Below are 27177 nucleotides of genomic sequence, written 5' to 3'. Positions count from 1 at the left end.
TCTGTTGAGTTCATTGGTGAATTTGTTGCCAGGGTAAGGTTGTCTGTTGAGTTCTTGGGTGAATTTGTAGTCATGGTAAGGTTGTCTGTTGAGTTCATAGGTGAATTTGTTGTCAGGGTAAGATTGCCTGTTGAATTTGCCTGTTCACTGGTTGTCATCATAAAACTGTTCAACAGATTTGTTTGTGAACCAGTTGTTAACGTTAAATTTCTTGGTAAGCTTGTCTTAGTTTGATTGTCTTTAAAATTTATTTGTGAACTTGTCGTGGTGAAGTATAAATTTGTTGACAAACCAATTGTAGTGAAGTTTTTTATTAAAATAGGTTGACTAGATGTCGTCGTAAAGATATCTGATACATTTGTTGGTAAACTAGTTGTCATGGTGACTTTATCAATCAAATTTGTTAGAAAGCTATTTCTCATGGTTATGTTGTATGTAGAATTTTTTAGTGAACTAATTATTATGGTAAACTTGTCCATTGCATTTGTTGGTGAACTAATTGTCATGATGTCTTTCATATTCATTGGTAAACTAGTAGTGGTGTTATAGGTGTCTGTTGAAATTGTTGGTAAACTATTTGCCATGGTAAAGTTATCAGCATATTTTGGTGGTGAATTTGTCATGATAATGTAATCAGTTAAATATGCTGGTGAACTAGTTGTCAAGGTGAGGTTGTCTTTTAAATTTGTTTGTAAGCTAGTTGTCCTTGTAAAGTTGTTAGTTGACTTTGTTGGTGACCTTGTTGTCATAAGACTATCAGTTGAATTTTCTGGTGATCTGGTCAAGGCAAAGTTGTCTGTTGACAACAGTAAACTATTTATTGTCATGGTGTCTAATGAATTTTCGAGTGAACTAGTTGTTACTGTAAGATTATCAGTTGAATTTTTCAGGAAACTTCTTGCCATTGTGACATTGAATGTTGAACTTTGTGATGAACTAAGTATTAGGACAAAGTTGTCTGTAAATTTGTTTGGTGAATTTGTTGTCACTGGACTGGAGGCATTAACTGTGGTCTGATCTAAAATATAGAAGAAAGAAAAGGCAATAATAATAATAATGAGGATTTTGTATAGCGCCTAATCTTTAGAAGCTCTAAGTGCTTTACACCATTAGACAACACCTATAACATAAAAAACATATATAATGATATGATTACAAAAAACAAACACCATGAAATTATAAAACATAAAAACACATGCTGAAAATATTTAAGGTAGGAAACATTATTAGGTCTTTAAGTTTGATCTTGCAGTCGAAATAAGTGAGTTTTGAGAGATCACTGTGTCTTTGTGTCTAAGTTAAGTGGGCAATTCATTCCACGTTGCTGGGCCCTGGTATGCAAAAGAACGCTGTCCATGCGACTTTGTTTTCATAGTGGGAATAATGAGTATACGATTGTCAGAAGAGGAGCATAAGTATCTTGCTGGTGTGTACACATGAGTGAGGTCAGATAGGTATGTTGGACTAGAGTCCGACAGTGAAACGTAGCACAGAGAACAAATTTTGTGTTTGAATCTGGATCGAATGGATAGCCAGTGTAGGGTACAGAGCAGCGGGGAGGTGTGCTCTGATCATGGTACTCTAAGTATGATCCAAGCAGCTGTGTTTTGAACTTTTTGAAGTACCTGGAGCAGATACTGACATGAACCAGACAGAACTGAGTTACAATAGTCCAGTTTTGAAAGTACTAATGAACACATAAGTGTTTTAGTGGCATTAACTGAAAGATATTTGTAAATGGAACTGATGCATCTGAGCTCAAAAACATATATAAAAAAACATATAATGATATGATTACAAAAACAAACACCATGAAATTAGAAGACATTAAAAAAACATGCTGAGAATATTTAAGGTAGGAAACATTATTAGGTCTTTAAGTTTGTTCTTGCAGCCGAAATAAGTGAGTTTTAAGAGATCTCTTGAATGGGATCACTGTGTCTTTGTGTCTAAGTTCAGTGGGCAATTCATTCCATGTTGCTGGGCCCTGGTATGCAAAATAACGCTGTCCATATGACTTTGTTTTCATAGTGGGACTATTGAGTATATGATTGACAGAAGAGGAGTGTAAGTATCTTGCTGGTGTGTACACATGAGTGAGGTCGAATAGGTATGTTGGACTGGAGTCCGTCAGTGAAACGTAGCACAGAGAAAATAATTTGTGTTTGATTCTGGACTGAATGGATAGCCAGTGTAGGGTACAGAGCAGTGGGTAGGTGCGCTCTGATCATGGTACTATAAGTATGATCTGAGCAGTTGTGTTTTGAAGTTTCTGAAGTAGATATTGAGCTGAACCAGACAGAATTGAGATACAATAGACCAGTCTTTAAAATACTAATGAACACACAAGTATTTTAGTGGCATCAACTGAAAGATATTTGCAAATGGAACTGATGCATCTCAGCTCAAGATATGCAGCCTTGCATATGTTCATGACATGTTGGTGCAATGTGAGAGTACTGTCCAGAGTAACACCTAGGTTTCGTTCTGACTGAGTTTAATGTTGGTGTTGCTGATATTTATTGTTTGAGGTAAAGGATATGAATGAGAAAGTCTTTGTGTTGTGATCAGAATGGCCTCAGTTTTATCATCATTCATCTGCAGCTTGTTACACATAATCCATGATTTCACATCAGAAATGCACCTCTCTACAACTTGGATGGTAGCATCAACTTCAGTTGGGTGGCTAGTTTTGTATATTTGGGTGTCATCAGCGTACAATTGTTGAGACACTGGATGATGATATATGGCATTTGAGAGTGGCTGAGTGAATAGAATGAAGAGAACAGGTCCAAGAACAGACCCCTGTGGAACACCAAAATATAGATTAATTGGGCTGGAGTGTATTCCGTTTGCAGACACAATTTGTGTCCTGTTGACCAAGTAGGACTTGAACCACAGTAAGGCTGTATCATGAATACAAAATGTATGCTGGAGACAGTGAAGTAATATATCATGATCTGTTGTGTCACATGCTGCAGACAAATCAAGAAGGGTGAGTCTAGTGGAAAGCCAAAGTCTCTCAGCTATACGGTGGTCTCTTTTAGCAGTGCGAAGCTGGTCCCTAACACTGCTATACTATGGAGAACACTTTTGAATTGATACGCTGCACTTGGTAGCTGGGGCATGTTTGTTGAGCAATGAACGCAGGCAGTTATCGAGTTGTTCTGTTGTAGGAGGTAAGAAGTTGTTAGGTTTGCTTGGATGTCATGCATTAGTTTGGTTCTATTTATCATACGAAGGTTTCTCTTAGTAGCAGATAAAGGTGGAGGGTTAGGGACTGATACGTCAATATGGCATATAATGCAGAGTTGATCTGATGCAAGTTCATGGGATACCAGGGAGGACCGTAGAATGTTATCATCAGATCTATTAAGAATCCAGTCTAAAATGTGACCATGTTTATGGGATGGTTGGTTAACTGACTGTTGGAGGTTGAAAACATTAATGGAATCTATGAGTTTTGATGTGTTTGGGTTTCCAGGACAGTCAAAGTGAAAGTTGAAATCTCCAAGAATAATCAGGTTGCCACCTATCGAATTTCCATACTCCAGGAGATTCGGAAACTGCTCCAAAAAGAGAGATTCAGTCAGTTTGCTTTTTCTACTAGGAGGAGGGCGGTATAGGCAGAAAAAATGGACTGACCTTTGCTCCTGTGTGAGTGTGGTTTGGACTAGTTAAAACGATGTGTGGTCAAAATTGAATGATGCGGTGTGGTTAAGACGTTTGATCATGGAGTTCTTTGTGATGACAGCAATTCCACCTTCGCGAGAGTGGCGGTGGAACGGCATGATGGAGTAACCAGTCGGTGTTAGATCCGCGCACTTGGGCTCATCGCCTGATGTTTTTAGCCATGTTTCTGTCAGGAAAAATACGTCGATATTCTGGTCGTTAATAACATTAACTATTTCTGTGCGCTTTTCCGGTGGTGCTACTGATTGGGCATAAGCAGATGTATCTCTTGGATAGCTGACACAAAGGTTGACGATTGTATAGGTGGCGCTCACCAGATAATATGTACTTTTGAGAGAGTGACGTATGTAAGGTGAAGTAGTTCGCATTTAAAACATGCACAGTGGAGAGAACGTTTGCATTCCTCTATGCTACATTAATGTAATGTTGATGATATTTCTTTTGGATAGTGTACTTTTGGAAATTTTACATGATTTAAGCACACTGCTAACTAAAATGACTGCTCCCTTGTGTTAAAAAATCAGTCTGAATTAGTCTAAAGTACACTATACATAGCAGCTATTAAAATAGGGAAAATGAATTTTGCCAGACTAGACAATACCAGCTTCTGAAAGTGCAATGAATGAATTACCAAATATATAAAATGTAAAAAAAGTTATCGGCTCTTTTTTTATACAATTTACCTAAGAAGTTCAGGAAGTGAAAATGACCAAGTAGAGCTAGCACTTTTTTGAAAGGTGCACATTTGAAGTAAGGCCAAGCTGTATACTCTATAACCCATAGTACACTCATCAATCATACACCAAAATAAAGGGAATTAAAGGTTCTTTGCATTATACCTAAGATATACAAGGTCTTTTTTAAATAGCCAGTATAACCAGTGAGGAATTCCTAACCCTATGCAAAATGTGAAACTGTATAGCGCCACCATAGTGATTTGAATTAGGTTATCTAAATTAATGGTCGAATTTTTAAATTGTTGAGCCGGAAAGGGCATAAGGGAGATGACTGGAATTCTGTCTTATATCAGAACCTCATGTCTATATGACCATTTGTTATGGAAAGTAACCATGATATATTTTCAAGCTGGTTGCCAAGGTAGCCATATTAGGGTTCAGAGTTCATGGAGGACCAAATAGAACATTAAGATAAAGCTGGGAATATATGTTAAACCATCCACGTTTTACGTCTTAAGTATCAAGTCCTTCCATCCGTTAACAATTTAATTTTTGTCCAATAACTCAAGTTCTGCACCATCTACAGCTCACAGTCTTTTCGATAGTTTGTACCTGGGATATGGAAGAAACCCATTGATTTTTTTGGGGTGAAAAGACATATTTGTTTCCACCCACAAACAAGTTTTAATCATTTATCAGATTCAAACTTACTTGATGATTTGTGGAAAAATAAAGCATATCAGTTTGAAGGTCAAAGTCACTGACTTAATGAAGAAAAATGGTTTCCAGGAAATAGCATTAGTTTTACATCACTGACCTAGGACAAACATTGTGGCTGGCTGGTGCTTAGGGTAAAGAAGAAGCATAGTCTCTCTGTCAACATCACTGGGATTGAAACAATAAAAATCATTTATACTCAACAATTTTGGGATTTGTTCAAGCTCTTCTTCCACTAGATATACTAGCCACCATGTACAGCCCATCATGTGCTGAATCATTTATACTCAACAAGCTCCATTTCGATATTTCATTTTAGTTATTATTTTTGGTTTAAAATCATTATTTTAAACCAAAAATAATAACTAAAAATGAAACATCGAAATGGAGCTTGAAATAAATCACTTCTTACAACATGTATTTGGTCCTGCGTGAATTCTGAAACCTAATATGGCTGCCTTGGCAATGAGCTTGAAAATCTATCATGGTTACTTTCCATGACAAATGGTCATATTGACACGAGATTTTGATATAAACTACTCAGGGCTGTTGAACTGACCCAGTGTAAACTCCCACATGTCATCAGATACGTCTGTTGGAGGCAGGATCCATGACAACACATTGGTTACCTTGCTTAACTTGTGACTGAGAGGGTGGAGGTTTGAATTATACCACTGAATCGGCCAGAGTCAACTAACATGAACAAGACACTTTACTCCAGCTTCAGCATGTAATACCCTATATGTATCGCTGTGCCATAAAGAACCAAACCAAACTTCAAATAGGTGGTCTTTAGTATTCATATGATGCTGGACTGTTTCTAAAATGGTTACCTAGGTAGCCATCTTGAAATTTTTAAACCTAATAATTGAAAGCATCTATGTTGCTGGCACACCTTTACAACCAGAGAAGGTCACAATGACCTACATTTTATGCTTTGTTAACATAGCTGACCTAACTGAGTTTATGATAGCATCCTACTCAGTAGGTCTTTGCTGAGTAAGTTAGTTGAAAGGAGGAATAAATATGACTATTCAGTGGTAAGCATTCAATATTAATGACTAAACCTTACATATTGTTCTTTGTTACCCTTGGCAGATAATTCCATATTGTATATGTGAATAACTATAGTAATTGGACAAATGGACAGCAAACCGCATGCTTTCCATGTGAGGCCTCACCTGTAGTAATTAATCCAGGTAATTATTAATGCATAAACTATGTACTGCTATCTGTCAGTCCAATGTTACTCAAAACATTTGACCTTCACCCAGTAAAATCAGCCTTCAAGGTGTGAACCATGATATTGGTTTCTCAATCAGATTTCAAGAACAATGATTTTGAACAAAATTGATACAAGAAGAACAATAATCCCTTGTTTTTATCAACTTTTTTATAGTACTTCTACTATACAAAATAATGTTGTTTTAATTGTTTGATTTTTTTTGCTCTGCCATGGCATATACGAAGGTGGGTAGGTGGTTTCACAGTATGTTAGCACAACTGATTATATAGTGCCATTAAAAAGATCAAAATTTAAATTCATGTTTGGCTTATATTGAGTTATCAATGTGCCAGGACCAGTTTTCAAGTAAGGTTGCCAATTACATTGTCCAGGATAGGCACTCCACTTCTAAACTCTACAGTGCATTGTGTGTTTTTTGTCAAAGCCCCCTTATGTACCGTTAAGTGAAGTTTCTTTTGAAAACCATTCTCATAGATATGTCTTCCTGCTCTCTTTGGCTTTGGAGAAGGTTCATGCCCTTTCATTGGGGAAAAAAGTGTTTACTGTTTAATTCTAATTATGATTCAACTTCACTTTTTGGTAAAACCTGGGTTTTTGATAAAGAACCTGCTGCCATCGGTAGCTTCACTCACTCTTATGAAAAGTATGTGTGTATTGCGCCTGTACAGGAAGGAGTATTATAATAGGCATACTATGCTCGATTTAAAGGCGTAAAGCAAATTCTACAGGCATACAAGATCCAGAAGCATAATACTAATAGCAAATGCGGGCGTACAAGACCCAGAAGCGTAATACTAGTAGCAAATGCGGGCGTACAAGACCCAGAAGCGTAATACTAGTAGGAAATACAGGCATACAAGACCCAGAAGTGTAATACTACTGTAGTAGGAAATGTCTAAGACTTTTGAATATTACATGTGTATTCTAAAATCCATGTAGGCATACTGGCAAGAAAAGGCGCATTTTGAAACTTAGCAATCTGCAATTCACTAATTAAGGCATATTTTGGAGCTTAGAAAATTGCAGTGTGATAGATGAAATATTCTTTTAAACTTTGAAAATCTACATAATGTGGACGAAGCGTATTACGCTTCCGAGTCTTGTGTGCCTGTAAAATTTGCCTCTTATACAGAACAGCTCCTTTACAGGTGCAATACACACATACTTTTCGTACGGGTCACTATAAATGGAGCATTTCACTCACTCACTGACAGGAACAGGGACATTTCTTTGGTTAAAGCCCACGAAGTTACTCTATAGCTATTCCCTTGGCCTGTTCTAATCGGTCCTTATTATGAGAGATTCATCTTGGTCACACACTCCTTTTACCACATATTACCTTCGATCTTTGGTGCACCAGAGCCAATGCATTTTCTAATTAAACCGGATAGTAGAAAACCGGATAGTTACAGCACAAAAGTAACCCAGTCTTATGGCAGCTTACAGTAGCGGACACTCATACCGTAAGGGTAAGTGCAGCTCTTTTTATTCCAGTTTCTTTAGGCCATCAGTCTCTCTCAGAAATAATTAAAAGTTAACCCTATCTACACCCTGGCGGATCGACCAGATTTTCCGTGCTTCGTGTCTGCGAATTTAATTGGATGCGTAGAATCAAAATCAAGGTGTCGAAATTTAAACATTTCCTATACGATCCAGACAAGGTGAGCGCACAAATAGAATGGACTCGTAAATAAGCAATTTTCCACTGCCGGCTTTTCAATTGCTTCTCTTTGGTACATAGTCATCATTTCGAGTCAATTGTTTCCACAATTTTCGGCTAATGTACTCTGCATCAGTGTTACACGCTATTGGTTAGTTGGCATTGCATTCTAAGGGAAGCAACTCGTGATATTTAATAAATGTCACTAGGATAAAGCACTGAAATAGCTGACCAATCCGCCAAGGTGTAGATAGGGTTAATTATATGACTGGGATTGTTTTCCTTGACTTCAAGAAAGTCTTTGATCTCGTTGATCATGAAATTCTGCTGCAAAAGTTGAACTGTTACAGGTTTGACAATCCTTCTTTAAACTGGTTTAGATCATACCTAAACCAAAGGTCTCAACAAGTAAGCATTGGCAATGTTAGCTCTAAAACTCGCACTATTCATTCCGGAGTCTCTTAAGGCTCAGTTTTGGGCCCTCTCCTCTTCCTTATTTATATCAGTGGTCTACCATTAAATAATGAATCCACAAATACAGATTTGTTTGCAGATGATGCAATCTTGTATACATCTAGTTCTGATACTGAAGTTATCCGAATGGGATTAAACTCGGACCTTATTAGAGTCCAGAACTGGGCACAACAAAATAGGACGGTAATTAATGAAGGTAAAATAAAATGTATGATTTTGGGGACATCAAAAAAGCTACACAAGTCAGGGAACCCAAAACTATCTCTTGCAATAAATAATCATCCAGTAGAAAATGTCAAACATGAAAGGCTTGTAGGTGTGTCTGTAGATAATAATTTATTATGGAATGACCATATTGATAAGCTTTGTAAAACACTGTCATCCAAAATTGCCCTTCTCAGCAGAATCAAGAATTATTTAACTATGGAAACTCGCAGTCTATACTACAAGTCATATATTCTTCCAACAATGGATTATTGTTCTAATGTATGGGGAAACTGTGCTAAATCTCAGCTTGATAGGATTTATAAAACTTCAGAAACGAGCAGCACGTGTAATTTTAGATGCATCTGTTGATCATCCCTCAAAAGCATTATTTACAGAACTCAAATGGTTCACAATATATGACAGGATAGATTTTCACAAGGCAGTTCTTTTATATAAATGTCTACATGGAACTGCACCAAGTATCTTCAGGACTTATTCAGGCCTCTTTCAACACAATACCAGTTGAGATCAATATCACATGGAAACCTTCTAGTACCAAAACCAAGAACAACAATTTAAAAAGAGTTTACACTACTCTGGTACAGTTCTGTGGAATAAGCTTCCACTACATGTAAAATCTGCTGAAAATATTAGAGTATTTAAGAAAAGATATCATGAGCATGTATGTGTTTCTAATAGATAATGGAATTTAGTATTTTAATACTAAACATCTTAAAATAAAAAGTAATTATTGCTATCTTCATATAATGTGCATTGTTATACTCTCCTTAAGAGGGCCTCAAAGGAGAATAGTCCTTGACTAATAAGTCACTTTCTATAAATAAAGCATTATTATTATTATTTTTATTATTATTATTAACGTATCGATACCTTGGCTAGCGAAGATGCAGATCTATATGTTTTAGAACTTTCCATACTAATTTAAGGAAGCAATGAACAGCTTAGAGATAGCCACGGTAATAACAAAAGGCAAATATTACACAGTTCCTCACCCAACCCACCACCAACACCAGAAATACTCAATTTTAAATGTAATATCGAAAATTATTTTGATGTGTTGAGCTTCAAACCCAGGTAAGTATTGCTTGTGACCTTCTGATGGACACCACTAATATCGTTATCCAATAAAACTTAAAAGTCGTCATCATTGATATCAATGATAATAATGATAATAATAATGAGGACTTTGTATAGCGCCTAATCTTTAGAAGCTCTAAGCGCTTTACATTAGACAAGACCTATAACATAAAAAAGATATATAATGATATGATTACAAAAACAAACACCATGAAATTAGAAAACATTAAAAAAAAGGGTGAAAATTTTTCAGGTAGGAAACATTATTAGGTCTTTAAGTTTGTTTTCTTGCAGTCGAAATAAGTGAGTTTTGAGAGCACACTTTGAGTGGTATCACTGTGTCCTTGTGCCTAAGTTCAGTGGGCATTTCATTCCACGTTGCTGAGCCCTTTTATGCAAAAGAACGCTGTCCATATGACTTTGTTTTCATAGTGGGAATAATGAGTATACGATTGTCAGAAGAGGGGCGTAAGTATTTTGCTGGTGTATACACGTGGGTGAGGTCGGATAGGTATGTTGGACTAGAGTCCGTCAATGAAACGTAGCACATAGAACACATTTTGTGTTTGATTCTGGATTGATTGGATAGCCAGTGTAGGGTACAGAGCAGCGGGGAGGTGTGCTTTAATCGTGGTACTCTAAGTATGATCCAAGCAGATGCGTCTCGGCTCAAGATATGCAGCCTTGCATGTGTTCATGACATGTTGGTGCAATGTGAGAGTACTGTCCAGAGTAACACCTAGGTTTCGTACTGATTGTGTGAATTTAATGTTGGTGTTGCTCATATTTATTGTTTGAGGTAAAGGATGTGAATGAGAAAGTCTTCATGTTGTGATCAGAATGGCCTCAGTTTTATCATCATTCATCTGCAGCTTGTTACACATCATCCATGATTTCACATCAGAAATGCACCTCTCTACACCAAGGATGGTAGCATCAACTTCAGTTGGTGGCTAGATTTGTATATTTGCATGTCATCAGCGTACAATTGTTGAGACACTGGATGATGATCTATGACATTTGAGAGCGGCTGAGTGTATAGAATGAAGAGAACACCACAACATAGGTCAACTGGGCTGGAGGGTATTCCATTTGCAGACACAATTTGTGTCCTGTTGACCAAATAGGACTTGAACCACAGTAAAGCTGTATCATGAATGCCAAATACATGCTGGAGACGGTGAAGTAATATATCATGGTCTATTGTGTCAAATGCTGCAGACAAATCAAGGAGGGCGAGGACTGTAATCTTTCCGCTATCCAAAGCAGAAAGAATGTCATTAACTACTTTTAGAAGAGTAGTTTCAGTACTGTGGCAAGTGCGATATGCAGATTGTACATTGCTAAAAAGACTGTTTGAATTCAGATGAGATACATGCTGGGATAGAACAACCTTTTCTAAGATTTTTTATATGAATGGAAGATTAGAAACTGGGTGGTAGTTCTTTAAGTCGTTATTGTCTAGTGTTGATTTCTTCAGCAGAGGTTTACAATGGCAGTTTTGAAAAATGATGGGAATTCCCCGGATGAGAGAGAGGTATTAATAACATCAGTTAGTGAAGGCAATACTGGATCTAATCACTCAAGCAGCAGTGATGTTGGAATTGGATCAAGTTCACATGACTTTGGTGCACTCTTCATCAGGATTGTACGTACGAAATCCATAGAGACAGGTTCAAATGCTGCTATTGGTTGCCGCTCAAATTCTGTATCCCAACTGCATGGTGACGACGAGTCAGTTGAAATTGTGGTGTCATGCTTATCTCTAATGGTTTGTACTTTGTCACGGAAGAAATTTGCAATCATGTCCGGAAGGTCGACTGGAGAGAAGGTAGTTAGAAGTGGCATAGATTTGTTCCTTGACATTAGCTTGTCAGTAATCTCGAAGAGCTCTTTGCAGCTGAAACTTTCCATGATCTTAATAGTGTAAGGGGCTGATTTCTCTGAATGGACTTTATTTGTGACATTCTTCTTAGCGGCTTCATAGATTTGCTTATGAATAGTGAGTTTGGTGGAAAGCCAGAGGCTCTCAGCTTTACGGCGGTCTCTTTTAGCAGTGCGAAGCTGGTCCCTAACACTGCTATACCATGGAGAACAATTTTGAATTGATACTCTGCACTTGGTAGCTGGGGCATGTTTGTCGAGCAATGAACGCAGGCAGTTATCGAGTTGTCATGCTGTAGAAGGTAAGCAAGTTGTTAGGTTTGCTTGGGTGTCATGAATTAGTTTGGTTGTATTTATCATACGGAAGTTTCTCTTAGTAGCAGATAAAGGTGGAGGGTTAGGGACTGATACGTCAAGAGGCATATAATGCAGAGGTGATCTGATGCAAGTTCATGAGATACCAGGGAGGACCATAGAATGTTATCATCAGGTCTATGAAGAATCCAGTATAAAATGTGACCATGTTTATGGGAGGGTTGGTTAACTGACTGTTTGAGGGTGAAAACAATTATGGAATCCATGATTTTTTATGTGTTTGGGTTTCCGGTACAGTCAAAGTGAAAGTTGAAATCTCCAAGAATAATCATGTTACCAGCGTTGAAACAGCGTTTCTTTCTTCGCTTCTGTTTACATTTAGGTAATGATGAATGTAGTTCCAGTTCGTTTAGTCTAGAGCACAATGTAGTGTGGAGAACCAAGGAGTGGTCATTTAAAGCAATTAATGAGGGTCCATCATAGCATAAATGGGTTGACTGACGAGTATCACGTGATGGCGGTTTGTTCAAAAGTTGTAGGAGTGGAGCAAGACAGTTGCGAAAAAGTCTAATTGTTCTCGTTTCCAAAAAAGGAGATAAAGAAACACATACGCACTGAACAGCCAATAAATAATGAACACAATAACGTAGACGAAGACAGGCAACAAGCAAAAATATCATGAAAACGGCACACACAAAAAAACGGAACAGCTGCTTCAACCGGTTAAGCGATAGCGGCCATCTTGTTTTTCAATATGTTAAAACGCCTAATGTATTTGTTGTTTTATGTTGTCAGGTGTATATTTATTTTATGGCATTAAATTCATTCAGTGCTATTCATTACACATTATTTTAGATTTTTGTTTAGTATCTTGTACTTTATAATAAAAGTAAAAGCAACAAGCCATTATTATTTTCTCATGAACCAGTTCCATATTAAATAACTTCTTAACCCAAATATATTAATCTTCATTTTCCTCATCTTGATGTTACTTAATGCAAAATATTTGGCACATTGTATGTCACGTAAAAAAAAAAACTTATACGTGAACAACTCATAAAAAGAACGATAAATCAATTACTGCAAAAATATAGGTATTTGTGCTGTTGTATGGATATTATGCTCGTGGTTTCAATGTATTCCTTTTACTCAACAGAGTCTCGCAGAAAACTGCAAACCATTTACAAAGATTTCTTTCGGTTTTTTCTTCTTCTTTTTTGTTGATTTGTTTAAAATCAAATCGATATCGATGAGACTGATCCTGTTAAGGATGTGTTCTACATATGTACTTCTGAGAGAGTGACGTGTAAGGTGAAGTTTGCAACTTGCACATTGGAGAGAATGTTGACATTCCTCCATGTTACTTTTATGTACTGTGGCTGACGTTTCTTTGGATAGTGTGCTTATGGAAATTATGCATACATGATCAAAGCACCAGCTATCCAAAATGACTTTCCCCAAGTGTTCAATAAATCCGCCTGAAGTAGTCTAAAGTACACAATATTTAACAGTTATTCAAATAAGGAAAACATTTTGCAGGTTAGACAATACCAGCATCTAAATGTACAATGAATGAATTACAAAATAGATAAAAATATAAAATAGCTATCTGCTTTTTTGTTACGATTTTTCTCCGAAGTCCAGGAAATGAAAATGACCAAACGGATCAAGCAATTTATTTTATAGGTGCACATGTGAAGTAAGGCCAAGCTGTATACGCTATAATCCAACTCACAATCATCAATCATACACCAAAAATAAAAGGAATTGTGTTATTTTAACAATGTTTAAGATATACAAGGTCTTTTATATAAACGACCAGGATAACCTGTGAGGAAAACCTGGGAAATTATTTTTCGTTAAAAGCTAACCCTATGCAAAATACAAACTGAGGACTGTCACGTTAGTACATCTCCGGAGATTAAAACCAGATGGAGTTGTCGGGCATGCTACAATGTTGTGTGTGTGTGTGTGTGTGTGTGTGTGTGTGTGTGTATATATATATATATATATATATATATATATATATATATATATATATATATATATACTACCCTTGCTACCACATCCATCTTCATCATCTTTATCTGGACAATCTGGGTCGGAGTCACAGCGCCACTTTGAAGGAATGCAGCGAGCATTTCTGCATTGATACTCATCCAGCTTACACACCAGTACACCTAAACAATGTGGAGATAAGTGTCATACTTGCCACAACACGACAAATACACATTTTCTTACCACAACCCCAGAAATCATCCTAGAGTAAAGCCAAAACACATTAACAGAGAGATGCCGATATATTTTTATATACTGCCACGATATATGTTCGTAATCTGCAACCTGTATTTTAAAAAAATAATAGTATTTCTGCTTCGTGCTCATGGAAAATTTTCCTCTGGGCAGTTCATGCACTTGAATGTTATATAGGTTAATAAAACATAAGACGGTCATGGACATAGAACCACCATTTCATAAATTACTGAATAGGCAGTGTTAAGGCCTTTGAGCACTGCTGTGGAAAACCCATTAGGCTAACTCTTATAGGTAAAGTACATTAAGTGGAACAACCCAGTTCATTTAAAGTTAAGTAAATCAATTAAATGTGTGTTGAATAACCAAAATATTACACATTATTGCTTTGAATAAGAATGTTTAAGCCAATGTTATTTAAAGTTATTGGCATGTTCGTGCTCAGCAGCTACATTTCTTTTAGGTAGAATTTTATTCGACATATAAAATGGAAGACATGAATATTTGGAATGAATAGTCTAAACGTGATTCAATTTCAATGACAAAATGTAAAAATGCAACTGTTTAAAAAAAAGAATGAAAAATATATGAAGCGAGCAAAGTCCAAGCCAATTAAATGACATAACTCCTCTTGGATGTGGCTTGATTTTGTGAAGCATAACATCGATGGGGAGCATGTTCTCGGCACATTCATCGACATAGCAACATCACCCAGCACCGGACCAATACACAGATATAGGGCTAAATTTCAAAAGTAATTAACACATCTAAACAATTATCAAAAGACCGTGGCACAGGAAATGAAGTAAATTTCTGCAATTTCATTGCAGAGCACTACAGATCATAATTCAGATCTCTCGTTTGACACTCCCTCATAGCAATGGAAATGCAGGAAGGCTTTTTGTTATGCAAATACAATATTCATCAAGGTCTTCGAGGAAGCTTAAATAACATTACTATCCAGACAAATGACTGCAAAGATGAATGCAGAATGCATTCCCTTCAAGCCTAACCTACTTAGCTAGCGAGAACGCCAGAGAAAGCATCTGATTAAAACTGTGGATTTTAAAGAAGGAACTTTGTCCAGATTTTAACATTTCTTTTGGATTTGTAGTTTTATTAGTGTGTGCAAATATGAGTGGATTTGCAATGCTAAGTTTTCCAACTATTGGTTGTTTGTAAGTATATTAAGTATGTTAAATGCTTTAAAGAAAACAAATGTGTTATTTGCTGTTATTAAAAATTTGAATTACCAGTCATTTTCTATAAACACATCAGAGTTTGAAGAAAAGCCCAACGTATTATATGAGGTTGGCAGTAGGCCAGGTGGAGCTTGTTAACAAATAACACTCCATGTGTTGTGTAAAGCACTGTACTTTCATCAATTAAGATTTTTATATAAAACAAAGTTGAAAAGGGGGAGGGTTATTCAGTTGGATTTTTCTGTGACCTACTAGCCTTCCACCTTTCCATCCCACTTTTGTTTCCACAAAACAGCTCCTTTAATTATTCTTGGATTTATTGCTAGATATTGATGAGACTTGTTAGCATTCTATGTAATCGTTTACCAAAGTTGTTTAGCCGAATGTCAGATCCACCCACTTTCGATTATTCAAAATAACTCTCTTAATTATTGTTAGATTGGAACCAAATGTTTGAATTCAGTCTGATATTGAAGAGCCCATATATAAGTTTGACTGCATCGTCGTGTAGCAGCAGTGATATAGCCCTTGATTATAATAACCATACACTTTGTTATCCGAATAAAATAAAAATCCCTTGATTATTATTTGATTTCAGCTATTTGTTATGCTGCTCGATACTCTGACGAAACCTATCCTGCTTCCTAAATAATTCTTATTTAGTTGTCTAATAATAAACATACCAACACCTTTCTAAATATGTACTTTTTTATGACATGTGACAGTTCAGCAAAAATGCATTTTATATTTTGTATTATTGTTAAATCCCATTTATTGTTAGAAACCAAAGGAGGAAATAGAAAATTTACAGATGTTATAAGTTAAACATTTCAGTTAATGTATGATATAAATGGGGTGATATGTATGAAAAAATATGATTTTTTTACATTTCTTATATATTATAAATAAATAAATAAAATAAGTTGTATTGATAACACAGACTTGCCAAACAAAATAGTATACACAAAAGATCTACCCTTCAGCCTTCTAAATATTAATATTCATTGTTCAAACATGTTTTTTTTCTAGTTTAAATTCCTTTTATTTTTAACAGAGCAATGAAAATATGTGAGAAAATTTCTTGATTTTGTACGTTAGGCATTTACGTTATTACATGACAAATGAAGTTTGATATTATGAAAACAACGATCAGTATTTTATTTCTTTATTATTAATTTAAAATAAATAAAATAAGTGTTATTTATTTAATTTAAAAATTTGCAAAGCTAACTAACACACCAAAGAGATATGTTCCTCTAAATCATTTTCATTTTTGCCAAAGACATTTTCCGAAATTCTCTCCTCAGTCTATGATTTGTTGCTGTTTTGCATGAATACATTTATAAAATGGTTTATAATGCTTTAATACAAATCTAAATCATTATAATTTTATAATTATTGGCAATACAAAAGAATGGACTATGTATCCACATTTATCCTTTCAAATCAAACTTTGAGAGAAAAAATTCTCCTATAACGTCTGCTGTCTTTAGCATTTCCCGTGTTTTTCAGGTCCTTGATGAAATGAAACTCAGAAAAATCGATTGAAACAGAAGGTACATAGTGTACATTTTGAGACATTTTGTACTATTGTGCTGTTTAAAACTCACTGGACCATTCATATTTGGGGGTAACATCATTTCGAGAACATTGAAAGCATGACTTAAACAAATTAAAATCTCGACAATTAATATTTTTGTGTATTACCATCTTGTATATATAATCATAAAAATTATTTAATGTGCACTTTTATCTTTAGTCCGCTAGGCAGCTGTTAGTACCAATGTTATAAGTCTTTAATATGAATAGACCGGGGTATGCACTCGCGACCACCACATCCGAGGCGGACGCTCTAACCACGTAGGTCAACGGAGCGGTCTAAAATAGCTCTTACTATATATATACATATACATATATATATATATATATATATATATATATATATATATATATATATATATATTGCTTTTATCACAGACTATTTGCATACAGAATGATATTCCACACGCATAAACGATGAAGGAAAAAAATAGTCATATGATTAGATTTTAACCATCAACCAGGTATTTTTAATGAACCATTAACAAAACCAAAGGTAAATGTAATATTTTATAATTATGTAGTTAATGAAATCATATTGTCCAAAGTGCAAAAAAAAAAAATAATAGAAAAAGTGATGTTATTGGCCATACAAAAGTAATGTAAGAGTTATGAGGGAACATGGTTCATATGTGGTACTAGCACACAAAAAAATGAATCATCAAAAACAATCTAACATAATTATATAAATTAAGACATTGTTTAAAGCCCAAAATTCAAACTACTACAACTAAAGTAGTTTTTCATCGAGTAGAAGTTAATATAATACGTTCAACCAGATATACGAATTTTGTATCAGGTAATATGCATGTTTTATCAAATTGTTTTAAAACAATTTTTTATTCTTGTAATTTAAATATGTATTATTTCAATAAAGATTGTGGTTCCTATGTAAGAATTGTAAAATCCTTTGCAATGCATAAACGCTGCTACAGCAGATTGGTCTGTAGTGACACATGTAAACATAAAAACAGGTATCAGGAAGGTTGCGAACTCTGAAGTCAGAGGAAACTGAAAAAGTGCAGAGACAGGCGATCATAGCGGAATATCAAACGGATATCCTTCTCTGGTATCGATTTATCTTTTCCGCTCTCTTAATCATATATAAGCAGCACTGGATCTGTACTGGCCAGTTCTTTCCTTTACACTTCGTGATGAGAGTCCTCTTTTTTTACAGGTAAGAAACTACGATCAGGATCTGAAGGTTTTTCTTTAGGGAAGCAATGCAGGGATATGAATGCTTGAAGACGTTAGGTTTGATGTATTTTGGTAACAATTCAATTATGCTCAATCTAATCGAAGCATTTTTGTATTCTTTTGATATTCTTTTATTATACATATATTATCATGTATTGGAAAGTTAAAATGTATTAAAATTCATATTTACTGATAACTGTAGTATTGATTTATCGTAAAGACGATTTCGATACCAACGTCATGTTTGCTATTAATTAATTTGGGAACAAAATGTTTTTATGTTACAGGAAATAATAATTGGTAATTAAGATTAAGGATTCAATACAATACTTTTATTGCAAATAATTTTGGCATTAATTTTGAACATTTTATTCTTAAACATCTTTTGATTTATTGTTAACTTATTCGACATTTAATTATTCACATTATATTTCAAAATACTTAAATTCCAGAACTGTATGAAGTTGGTGAGATTGAAAGAATATGATAATTTTTCATGCCGTTTTCGTATCTAAAATGTAAAACGTATGTTTATGGATTGATATATCCGGGATGTGATTTCGTATGATTTCAGTAAAGATCTTTGCGTAAGACTTCATGATGAAAGTACACCTTTCTTATAGCTGAACCAGTTCCTCTTTCTGCGTCCCCAATGAAGTGAGACAATATCAACGTCGCTAGGATTGACACCGCGGTAAGAAGGATTGAACTCTCACTCGGTCTTTGTCTGTCTGTCTCTATCTCTCTCTCTCTCTCTCTCTCACACACACACACACACACACACACACACACACCTTTCTCTTAATCTAAGAGGGTTCGCCATTAAATTGGGTGTGACAAAGGGAACTCTCTAACAATGTGTTAAATTTACCAGCCAAGTTCTTCCCGAACAAGAATTTTTCAAATTTCTTTTCTAAAATACATCCCAAGTTATCACCTTCATTCCAAAACAAGATTAATGTTACCTGGTGGTCACCGCTATGGTGGGACTGGAAAGCCGTTACCCAACGGATCACTACTTAATACATTACATGCCGAATGCAAAAATCGTGATTATTGTTACAGTAGTTGTACACTTAATTCACAATGTGATGACGCAATGCCTGATGAATCAGACAAATATTCAGGTGCAGAAAAAGTAGAAAAAACAAAAATGTGTGTCAAACACTATGTGAAATCAAATTATACAGTTTAAACATACGGTTGGTTTAAACAAATGTTATTGTCACAACAGGACAAAATCAGATTGGGCAAGAGTTCTAATAATTTAAATTAGCCTTCTCCCTACATGATGCATGTATTGCAACATACTGTTCATGACAATATGATAATCAAAAATGATTGGTTGGAGAAAGAGAGAGAGAGAGAGAATAAGAATGACACTAATCACTAGTTGAATAAGTTATTGAAATCGTCTTGAAGCGGTTATATATTCGTATTTACGATGTAAAATTTTATATTTTTCGTTTGCATCTCCCTTTCCCCAAAGCAGTAAATTTAAGCTAATAGTTATATATGACACTGAAAGTAAATTCTCATCAACTCGTTTCTTTGTCTACTGTATTTGGGACAGCACATGAAAAGGTGCATGGTGGGTTTTTATCCTTCTGCATGAAAACACGGTAAAGATCAACTTTTAAGGAACTTGCTTTATGTCGTAATCTAGTATGGATACTATCCAGTATTCGATTAATAAAACTTGGCATTTTGCTAAATACGATTTTTGGACTCAAACACTTTTATAAAGCACTATAAGACATACTACACTGAGTATCATGTTCGAGATTGTTCCACAAATATACTGTTGAGAATTTAAAAGATGATTTGGTAAGATTTAGCGAAACTAAAATAACCTTGTTGTTTGAACGTCGAAGGTTACAATTTGTTCGTTCGGACACAGGAGGAGGGAGTAGTTCAATGACATATTCTGGAATTTGGCTCTTTTTAATGTTGTAGAGTGGTAGTATTTTTTGTCTTTTTCCTCTAGCTTGCAGACTTCCCCACCCTTGTTCAAAATATAGAGATTATCTGCTAGTGTATGTTGGAAGTCCTGTAACTATTCTTGCCGTTTAGAGTTGTTGTTTTCGAATTTTTCTGAATCGATCAACAAGCATCCGTCCCAGACTACACTGGTTTATTTCAAGATAGTCATGATATATGTTATTTACAGCATTGATATAGAGGTGAACATTAGCGCTTATTGCCATATTAGGAGCATCGTGATCACTAAGTTCTCTATACATTTTTAAAACGCCTGTGTGATTTATATTTGTACTACTACTTTCAAAGATTTGATCAAGCAAGGTTTTGGGAGTAGAAGTTACTAGTGTAGGATTTGTTGATTACATTTCGTAAATTATATCTTGCCATTAAACTAACTAAATTAGGCAAAAGAAGATGGTACAATTAAATCACTGTTATAGTCCCTCATAATAATAATGTTTATAATTGTAGCTTAAAAATTTTCATAGAAATTGGTTGGTGAGTAGTTTGATCTGTACCCTACACCTAACGCTAATTAATGAGAGGGTTATATAATCTCAGTCCACATTAGTTCAATGTCGTGACAGCCAGTGTTCCAATTATTCAGACGTTTGCATATTATTTGATCATAAACGTATAACGTGTAGCCGCCTCCGTGACAGTTTCTATATTTTCTAAATAATTCTCTTTAACCATTCAACAACCGATATGGATGCTAGAATTTAAATGTTTCACTAAAGCATGCAATTGAAAATTCCTCCGTTTTTGTGGGATGCTCCTCAAATTTAAATGAAGTAAAGAAATTTAATTTACCTCGATAGGTCCCAGATTGGGGCCCCGAGTGGCCGAGTAGTCTGAAGCGCTTTCCGTTACGGATCACTGCCACCTCACCTCTGTCTGCGTGGGTTCGAGTCTCGGATTGTGGGTATGTGGGAAAGCTTGCCAGTAGCTTCTCGTGGGTCGGTGGTTCTTTCCGGGGATTTCCCGGGTTCTTCCCCCACCATTAATACTGGCCGCCATGTATAGCCTATCGTGTGCTGAAAAATGGCGTTAAACCCTACAACAACAACAACAAGGTCCCGGATTTGTTTCAATGTAGCAAGAGTAAAATCATTAAAATAAATGGAATATTCTTGATAAATGGCAATGCAACAACTTAATTTGATTGCTTATACAACATGTTTCTCGAAACGTATTTGTGATTGTTGATTTTCATGTTTTACCGCAAAACATCGAGCTATTCTTTAATACCCCGAGTCAGATTATATAGTATATGATGTAGTTGTCCATTATTATTGGTGAGTTTATTATGTGGTAACTATTTTCCATGAAGATATTTTCTGTGAAGACAAGATGTGGTAAAAAAAATTCATATATATGAGTCTGGTTGTACGATACTCTGTTACTGACATCGTGCTTAGAAGGAGGTAGAGAAAAGAGTAATAGTGTGAAAAAGATAAAGAAAACAATATATGAGATCACGCTTGCAAGTTTCTCAATATTGAAATTAATTTGCTGGTTAACTGTGCTAACATTTCGGGAAGTGATGTTGTGATTTTAAAGTTGGAACAAACACTCTATACAATGCTAAAGCTATATCCTGTATCAATTCAATGCAGATCAACTAAATTTAGATGAAGTCAAAATGTAAGCACTTTAAGACTGGACATCACATTGCATTCAAATGATCACAACGGTAAGGTAAAAATAGTGGGACACACATACATGATTATACACTTGACCAAACACACTTGCATTCATTTTGCTGTTGGTTCATATGCTTCACATGGTAACGTGATGGCTGTCACGGAAAATCAATTCGGTCTGAAAGTGTAAATGCATCAGCGGATCATACCGGGTCAGTATCCCAACGTTACCCCCTTTAAAACTCACTTGGTGCATACAGTTACCGAATCAAATCGTTTCGTGCAACTGATTTATGCAATAATGTGACAGTCTTTTGCATAATCGCCTCAGCAGATATTAGTCCGATAGCTCGTGTGATTTCATTATTCAACGCTGCTATGATTGATCGAAGCCATGTTACCGACTTTAATGTAGGCACTCCAAATCCGAGACCAGGACCTCATTAACGATTCTCGTGCGTACTGATACCAGAGTAATTGTTCCGCATGTGTACAATGTGGCTTGATTACGATGTATGTTAATACGTCCAACATGAATGAACACCTTATTTTTTTTAGCAACGCACAACAGCTATGATAAATAGTTTGTTTCTTTCCACTTTCATGTTATTGGTGAACGTGTGTAAATGTGGATTAAGTGCATCTGCAACACTCACAGAGTCTTTGGACGCCAACGGCTTTGCTTCCATGGATCAGCTGTCACATCTACGATAAATAACGCGTGTAGTTTAGGATTAATCGCATTCAAGCCTTGGATGAAACCTTTATCAGGTTCTTAGCGTGCACGGATATTTGATGCTTGGTAAGCGCGAGCATGTCTTGAAAACTCGGCATCAACAGTATTTATAAATGCTTCCTCAGGCTTTGGACGGTTGTTAGAATCAAGTCCTATATCTTGTTGAGTTAAAAGTCAGGTGGGAATCAGAAATATTTTTCACCGAGGTATTTCTCCATGATGTTCCGAGTAGCTTAGTTAATGCTGCAGAGACATCACTGCCAACGATGTTTTTAAGAAAGGGGAACTCCTTTGCTCCAGACCGAACAAAAGTTCCAGTGATAGTGGTTCCACAGTTATGTATTTGAACCCCTGTTAGATTCTCAGAACAAACTTTAATGCGGCACCGAACACAATATGAAGATATATTTTGTGTCAATCAATCAACAATTGATATTTAACATATAACGAAAGAAAAAAGTTTCGCATTTATCGACATGTACTTCTCTCAGCAGGCCAAGTATAGAATAATCGTGTAAATATTTGCCAGTGTATATCAATTCTCCAAGTAGTATATGGCCTGACGGCATCATATTAAGCTTTGCAAAATCGTTAACACGACCAAAACTTTCTTCCAAAAAGTATCCGAATCAATCCTCTGTGATTGACATAAACCATTACATGTTTCACCTGTGGAGACTAATGCGTGTTGCATTACTCATTCGTACTTTACTTAAATCTTTAACATGATCTAACTGGATCATGCTACATGACAAGATATTTCTATCCTATGTGAAAATGGGGCAGCCGTACGAGTTTAGTCGAACTGGACTTCATTTTGGTTGTGAAGAGTTATTTTCCAATCCGTTGTAGATTTGCTTTCTGAGGCCTGACTAAAGACGTTTAATAAGCATTTTTGCATTTATTAGAGTAAAAAATTTACATCCGGTCTTTATAGATGTTCGTGCCACATGTAACATGATTCAGTTATATCGTGTTCAAGATTTGAATGAAGTACGATTTGGTAATACAACACCAACCAGTGAAACATGTACAAGTTTTGAATGAAGTACGATTTGGTAATACAACACCAATCAGTGAAATATGTACAAGTTTTGGTCAATTACAAGGGATTATTCCAGTTACTTTTTCGGACGAGTGGACACAGACTAAAACGTATGACTTTCCCATAATCATGACATTGTAAAAATACTTATTTTTAAAGTTCAAGAACTTGCAACTTAACATTTTTGTCATGTAAATTGTTACGTGTTTGGGCTCTAATAAACAGTAACACAGAAAGAGTGAAAACAACAAGATTTTTAAAATTTAACAAATAATTTATTTCGCTGTAAACATTCTGTAAAAATAAAAAAGAGAAGAACTTATGGTTTCAAAAATCAAATCCAAAAATAATCCAAGAATAATCCAAAAATAATCCAAGAATAATCCACGAATTAAATTTAAAAAAGTCCTAGTAATAAATGTTCTAATAATTTCAAGTTCGATGCCTGATGGAAAATCCAAGATGGATGACGATGACGTATGCTGTAGTCAGTCCTGTACTTATTTACAGTTCCTTGTAGAAATATAAATAATGACACTCCGGTGTTGGAAATCCAAATAAAATTTGTAAGCAATGTCTTTCCAAAAATTCTTTGCGAGCACTCCTCAAAATAATTCCAGAATAAAAAGAATTAATCCTTTTGAAATCCATCTGATCTGAAGAAAATTATAACTCAAAATCTGGCTACAAAAAATAACTTGTCATCAGTGTAAAAAGCCCAAAACTGAGAAATCTCTCTCTACGCATCTTTATTAAAACTAACAAATGCGTAGTAATGGAAAAACCGGAATTGCGAAATCGAAAGGAGGGTCACGTGATTGTGTTTATGTCACGTACACCAAAAATGACCCTGACGAAAAACAATCATTTTAAAATAAATTAGAACTTGTTTACGAAGGTTGCTACAAATTCTGAAACAAGGTCAGGATTTAGATCAACACCTGGTGTTTATAAAAAGAATGATTCAGGTCTACCGATTTTCTGGAAAAAGACATCATCTCCAGTGAATAAATGTAAATGATAATAGCATATGATATGATTAAAAAAATTAAAACTGACAAACAATTAAATTAAAATAAATATGAATTAATTCAGATATACGTAACAAAAGAAAGAAGAGAAAATAGATCTTCTTACTTGGAACTGACGTTGTGGTTGTCTGATGTCTTTCCGTCTGATTTAATGGTGGCCCACCAGGATATTTGGAAGTCAGCGCCTCTAATTAATAGACTGTACATGTTAACCTTTGAAAATATATCTTACGTATCAACAATGTAAAAGTAATATCTGCAATGATATTTTTGAAGCGTTTCAGACGTAAACGACTTTGTTTGATAAGAAAGTGTACTTTTCCAGGTGAACTAGAAAGTTGGTACCGTTAATAGATAACATAAGAATACAGATCTTATTTTTCCTTCTTTTGCGCATTCGCCGTGATATTTTCTCTATAAAGTTAGTAGTGTTTATATAATTTTGTTTCACATTTTGATTATGTTGAGAAGTAAAATGCGCTTGGTGTTATGACCCGCGTCTGTCGTGCGTTTCTAAACACTTGCCGTTTTCAACAATTTCGAGAGACCCAAAATGCCATATTATAAATAAACATAGGACGGCGTAAATACGTAAATACTTTTAAAATTTATATACAAAATGGTATCGGTCCGCCATTAGATACGGACGTAGATACTTAAAACGTTTAAATGATAACGTCTCAATGACCGCTGGACATAATTTGAGAGTAAACGTTCTGACATCAAAACGTTCAAAATTTGTTGCAAATGATTTAGATCAGTCATTAAATATCACCGCCGTAACTAATAACTGGAAAACATACCAACGACTTTTCATAAACACCTTATAAATATAATTTAACTTAAGTCATACGTCGAACTCTGACAAACAAAAGAAAAACACCTTTAATGACATAAAAACCTGTTTAACAAATTTTGTCAGTTCGAAGTATGGAATAAAGGCATTTTAGTTTTGTGCAAATGGTGCCATTATGCCATCAGGTATGGCCGCTATTTCTAGTAAAAATAAAAACAAATATTGATCAGCTTCTCGAACACTATTCAACAGAAATTAACCAAATTTTATAGAAACAACCTGGCATGAACATCTTGTAATATTTTACAAACCGCTCAACAGAACTTGATCAGATTTCGCAAATCCAGTATGCTAAGTGAAAGCCTTTTAAATTTATACTAATGATGTCGCTATTGAATATGGTCACCGTTGCTATAAACATAAAACTCTTTAAATGACATTTATCTTCAAAAAACGATCAAGAGAAATTAAAAATAATTGTTAGTAAGCATCTTGCCACAATTTTATTTCGATATTATACAAAAGCGATCAACATAAACAATTGTTTTCATGTTTTCTAAAATGCGCACTCAGTAAACTGGAAAGAAATTTCTTCACAAATGATCCTACTGACAAAGAGTATATATTGCCTGTATTTGGTTATGAAACGGTTGTCAGAGGAACGAGGTCATACTGCCTTGGGGTTGTTTGTCTTAACTGCATTTCTTATAAGATATTGTCCTGTGGAAAACTGTGTACATTTGAGGCAAAATATATATATTCCTTACTTACCAAACAGAAAGCCCTGCACTAAAGTCAGATACAGTGGTACCACGATAACACAATCTGAAGTAAAATAGAACAAATATCATTGAAAGATACATGTATTTTTTAGAACTGAACATTGAGAATGAATTGTATGAGGAGATATCTATAACATTCATAAGCAGTATTTCATCAGGGACATTATCGGATTCTTCGACGAATTTAACTCGGCGATATCACTTTAATACATGACATGACTTACTTTTCATCTTAATGTCGATAATGAGCTTGTTCCAACTGAAATCCTTTAACCCTGCTTAGATGGTGACCGCTACTATCATGTACTGCCGATAATATGTAAGGTTTATAGAGGTTATCAGCGCAATTTTAGGTAACTAGGACATGGAGACGTCAATACATCTAGATAAAAGTGAGAACAAATGTCTTCATTAAATGTATATAGAGGTTTCCAAATCACTTGTTTCTTGGGCATTTACAAAGGACTTGTACATGCTAACGCGTGTTTTCCCAAGACGAACTCGTACAGACACATTCTCATATCCTTTATGCAGAACTCTGAACATTACTCATTTTTAGACGAAGCGTGTTATTTTTTAATGTCTGTCTCTCATTCAGCACATTAATAATTTTGTTTCCGCAAAAAGGAACTCGAATTGGACACCAGTATTGACCAAGCTTCATAATTGACTTGCGTAGGAATAAATCTATCGAATTCGGGATCAAATGTCAAAGTAAACGTGAGTTAGTGAACAAAAATGGTTTCTGCGCAATAACTCGAGTTCTCCACTATGTCCTGTTAACAAGCTTTGTGAACAGCTTGAATTTTGAGGCAAAGACGAAGCACACGCACACATACCTAACACGATAGTTAAGCTACGATCCTAAACGAATACTATACGCTATGTGACAGAAAGGAATTGGAAACATTCAATTTAAATAAAATAAGACAAAAA

At 35.3% G+C, this 27177-nt stretch overlaps 1 protein-coding gene across 1 annotated transcript; it reads right to left on the bottom strand.

Moving 5' to 3' along the window:
- Nucleotides 1–10: 10 nt before the first annotated feature.
- On the bottom strand, nucleotides 11–26551 carry LOC149789474 (uncharacterized). Its single transcript, XM_089972176.1, has 6 exons — nucleotides 26466–26551; nucleotides 26231–26284; nucleotides 24770–24850; nucleotides 14026–14151; nucleotides 141–1018; nucleotides 11–43 (listed from the first exon to the last, which is right to left on the bottom strand). Exons 1-6 carry the CDS (start codon nucleotides 26470–26472, stop codon nucleotides 11–13), a joined length of 1179 nt encoding a protein of 392 aa, XP_089828302.1. The 5' UTR covers nucleotides 26473–26551.
- Nucleotides 26552–27177: the final 626 nt, after the last annotated feature.

Source organism: Sinohyriopsis cumingii, chromosome 10 (assembly GCF_028554795.1).
Source record: "Sinohyriopsis cumingii isolate HCF-2022 chromosome 10, ASM2855479v2, whole genome shotgun sequence".
Lineage (NCBI taxonomy): Eukaryota > Metazoa > Mollusca > Bivalvia > Unionida > Unionidae > Sinohyriopsis > Sinohyriopsis cumingii.
This window is presented reverse-complemented; position numbering and strand designations above follow the sequence as displayed.

What these genes read in the sequence shown, in the direction of transcription:
- LOC149789474 (XM_089972176.1), bottom strand. An exon ending in AGTGCAGGGCTTTCTGTTTG is followed by an intron (nt 24,851 to 26,230) that starts GTAAGTAAGGAA and finishes TCTATTAATTAG; the next exon opens with AGGCGCTGACTTCCAAATAT. An exon ending in AGATGGATGTGGTAGCAAGG is followed by an intron (nt 1,019 to 14,025) that starts GTAGTATATATA and finishes TCTATATTTTAG; the next exon opens with ATCAGACCACAGTTAATGCC.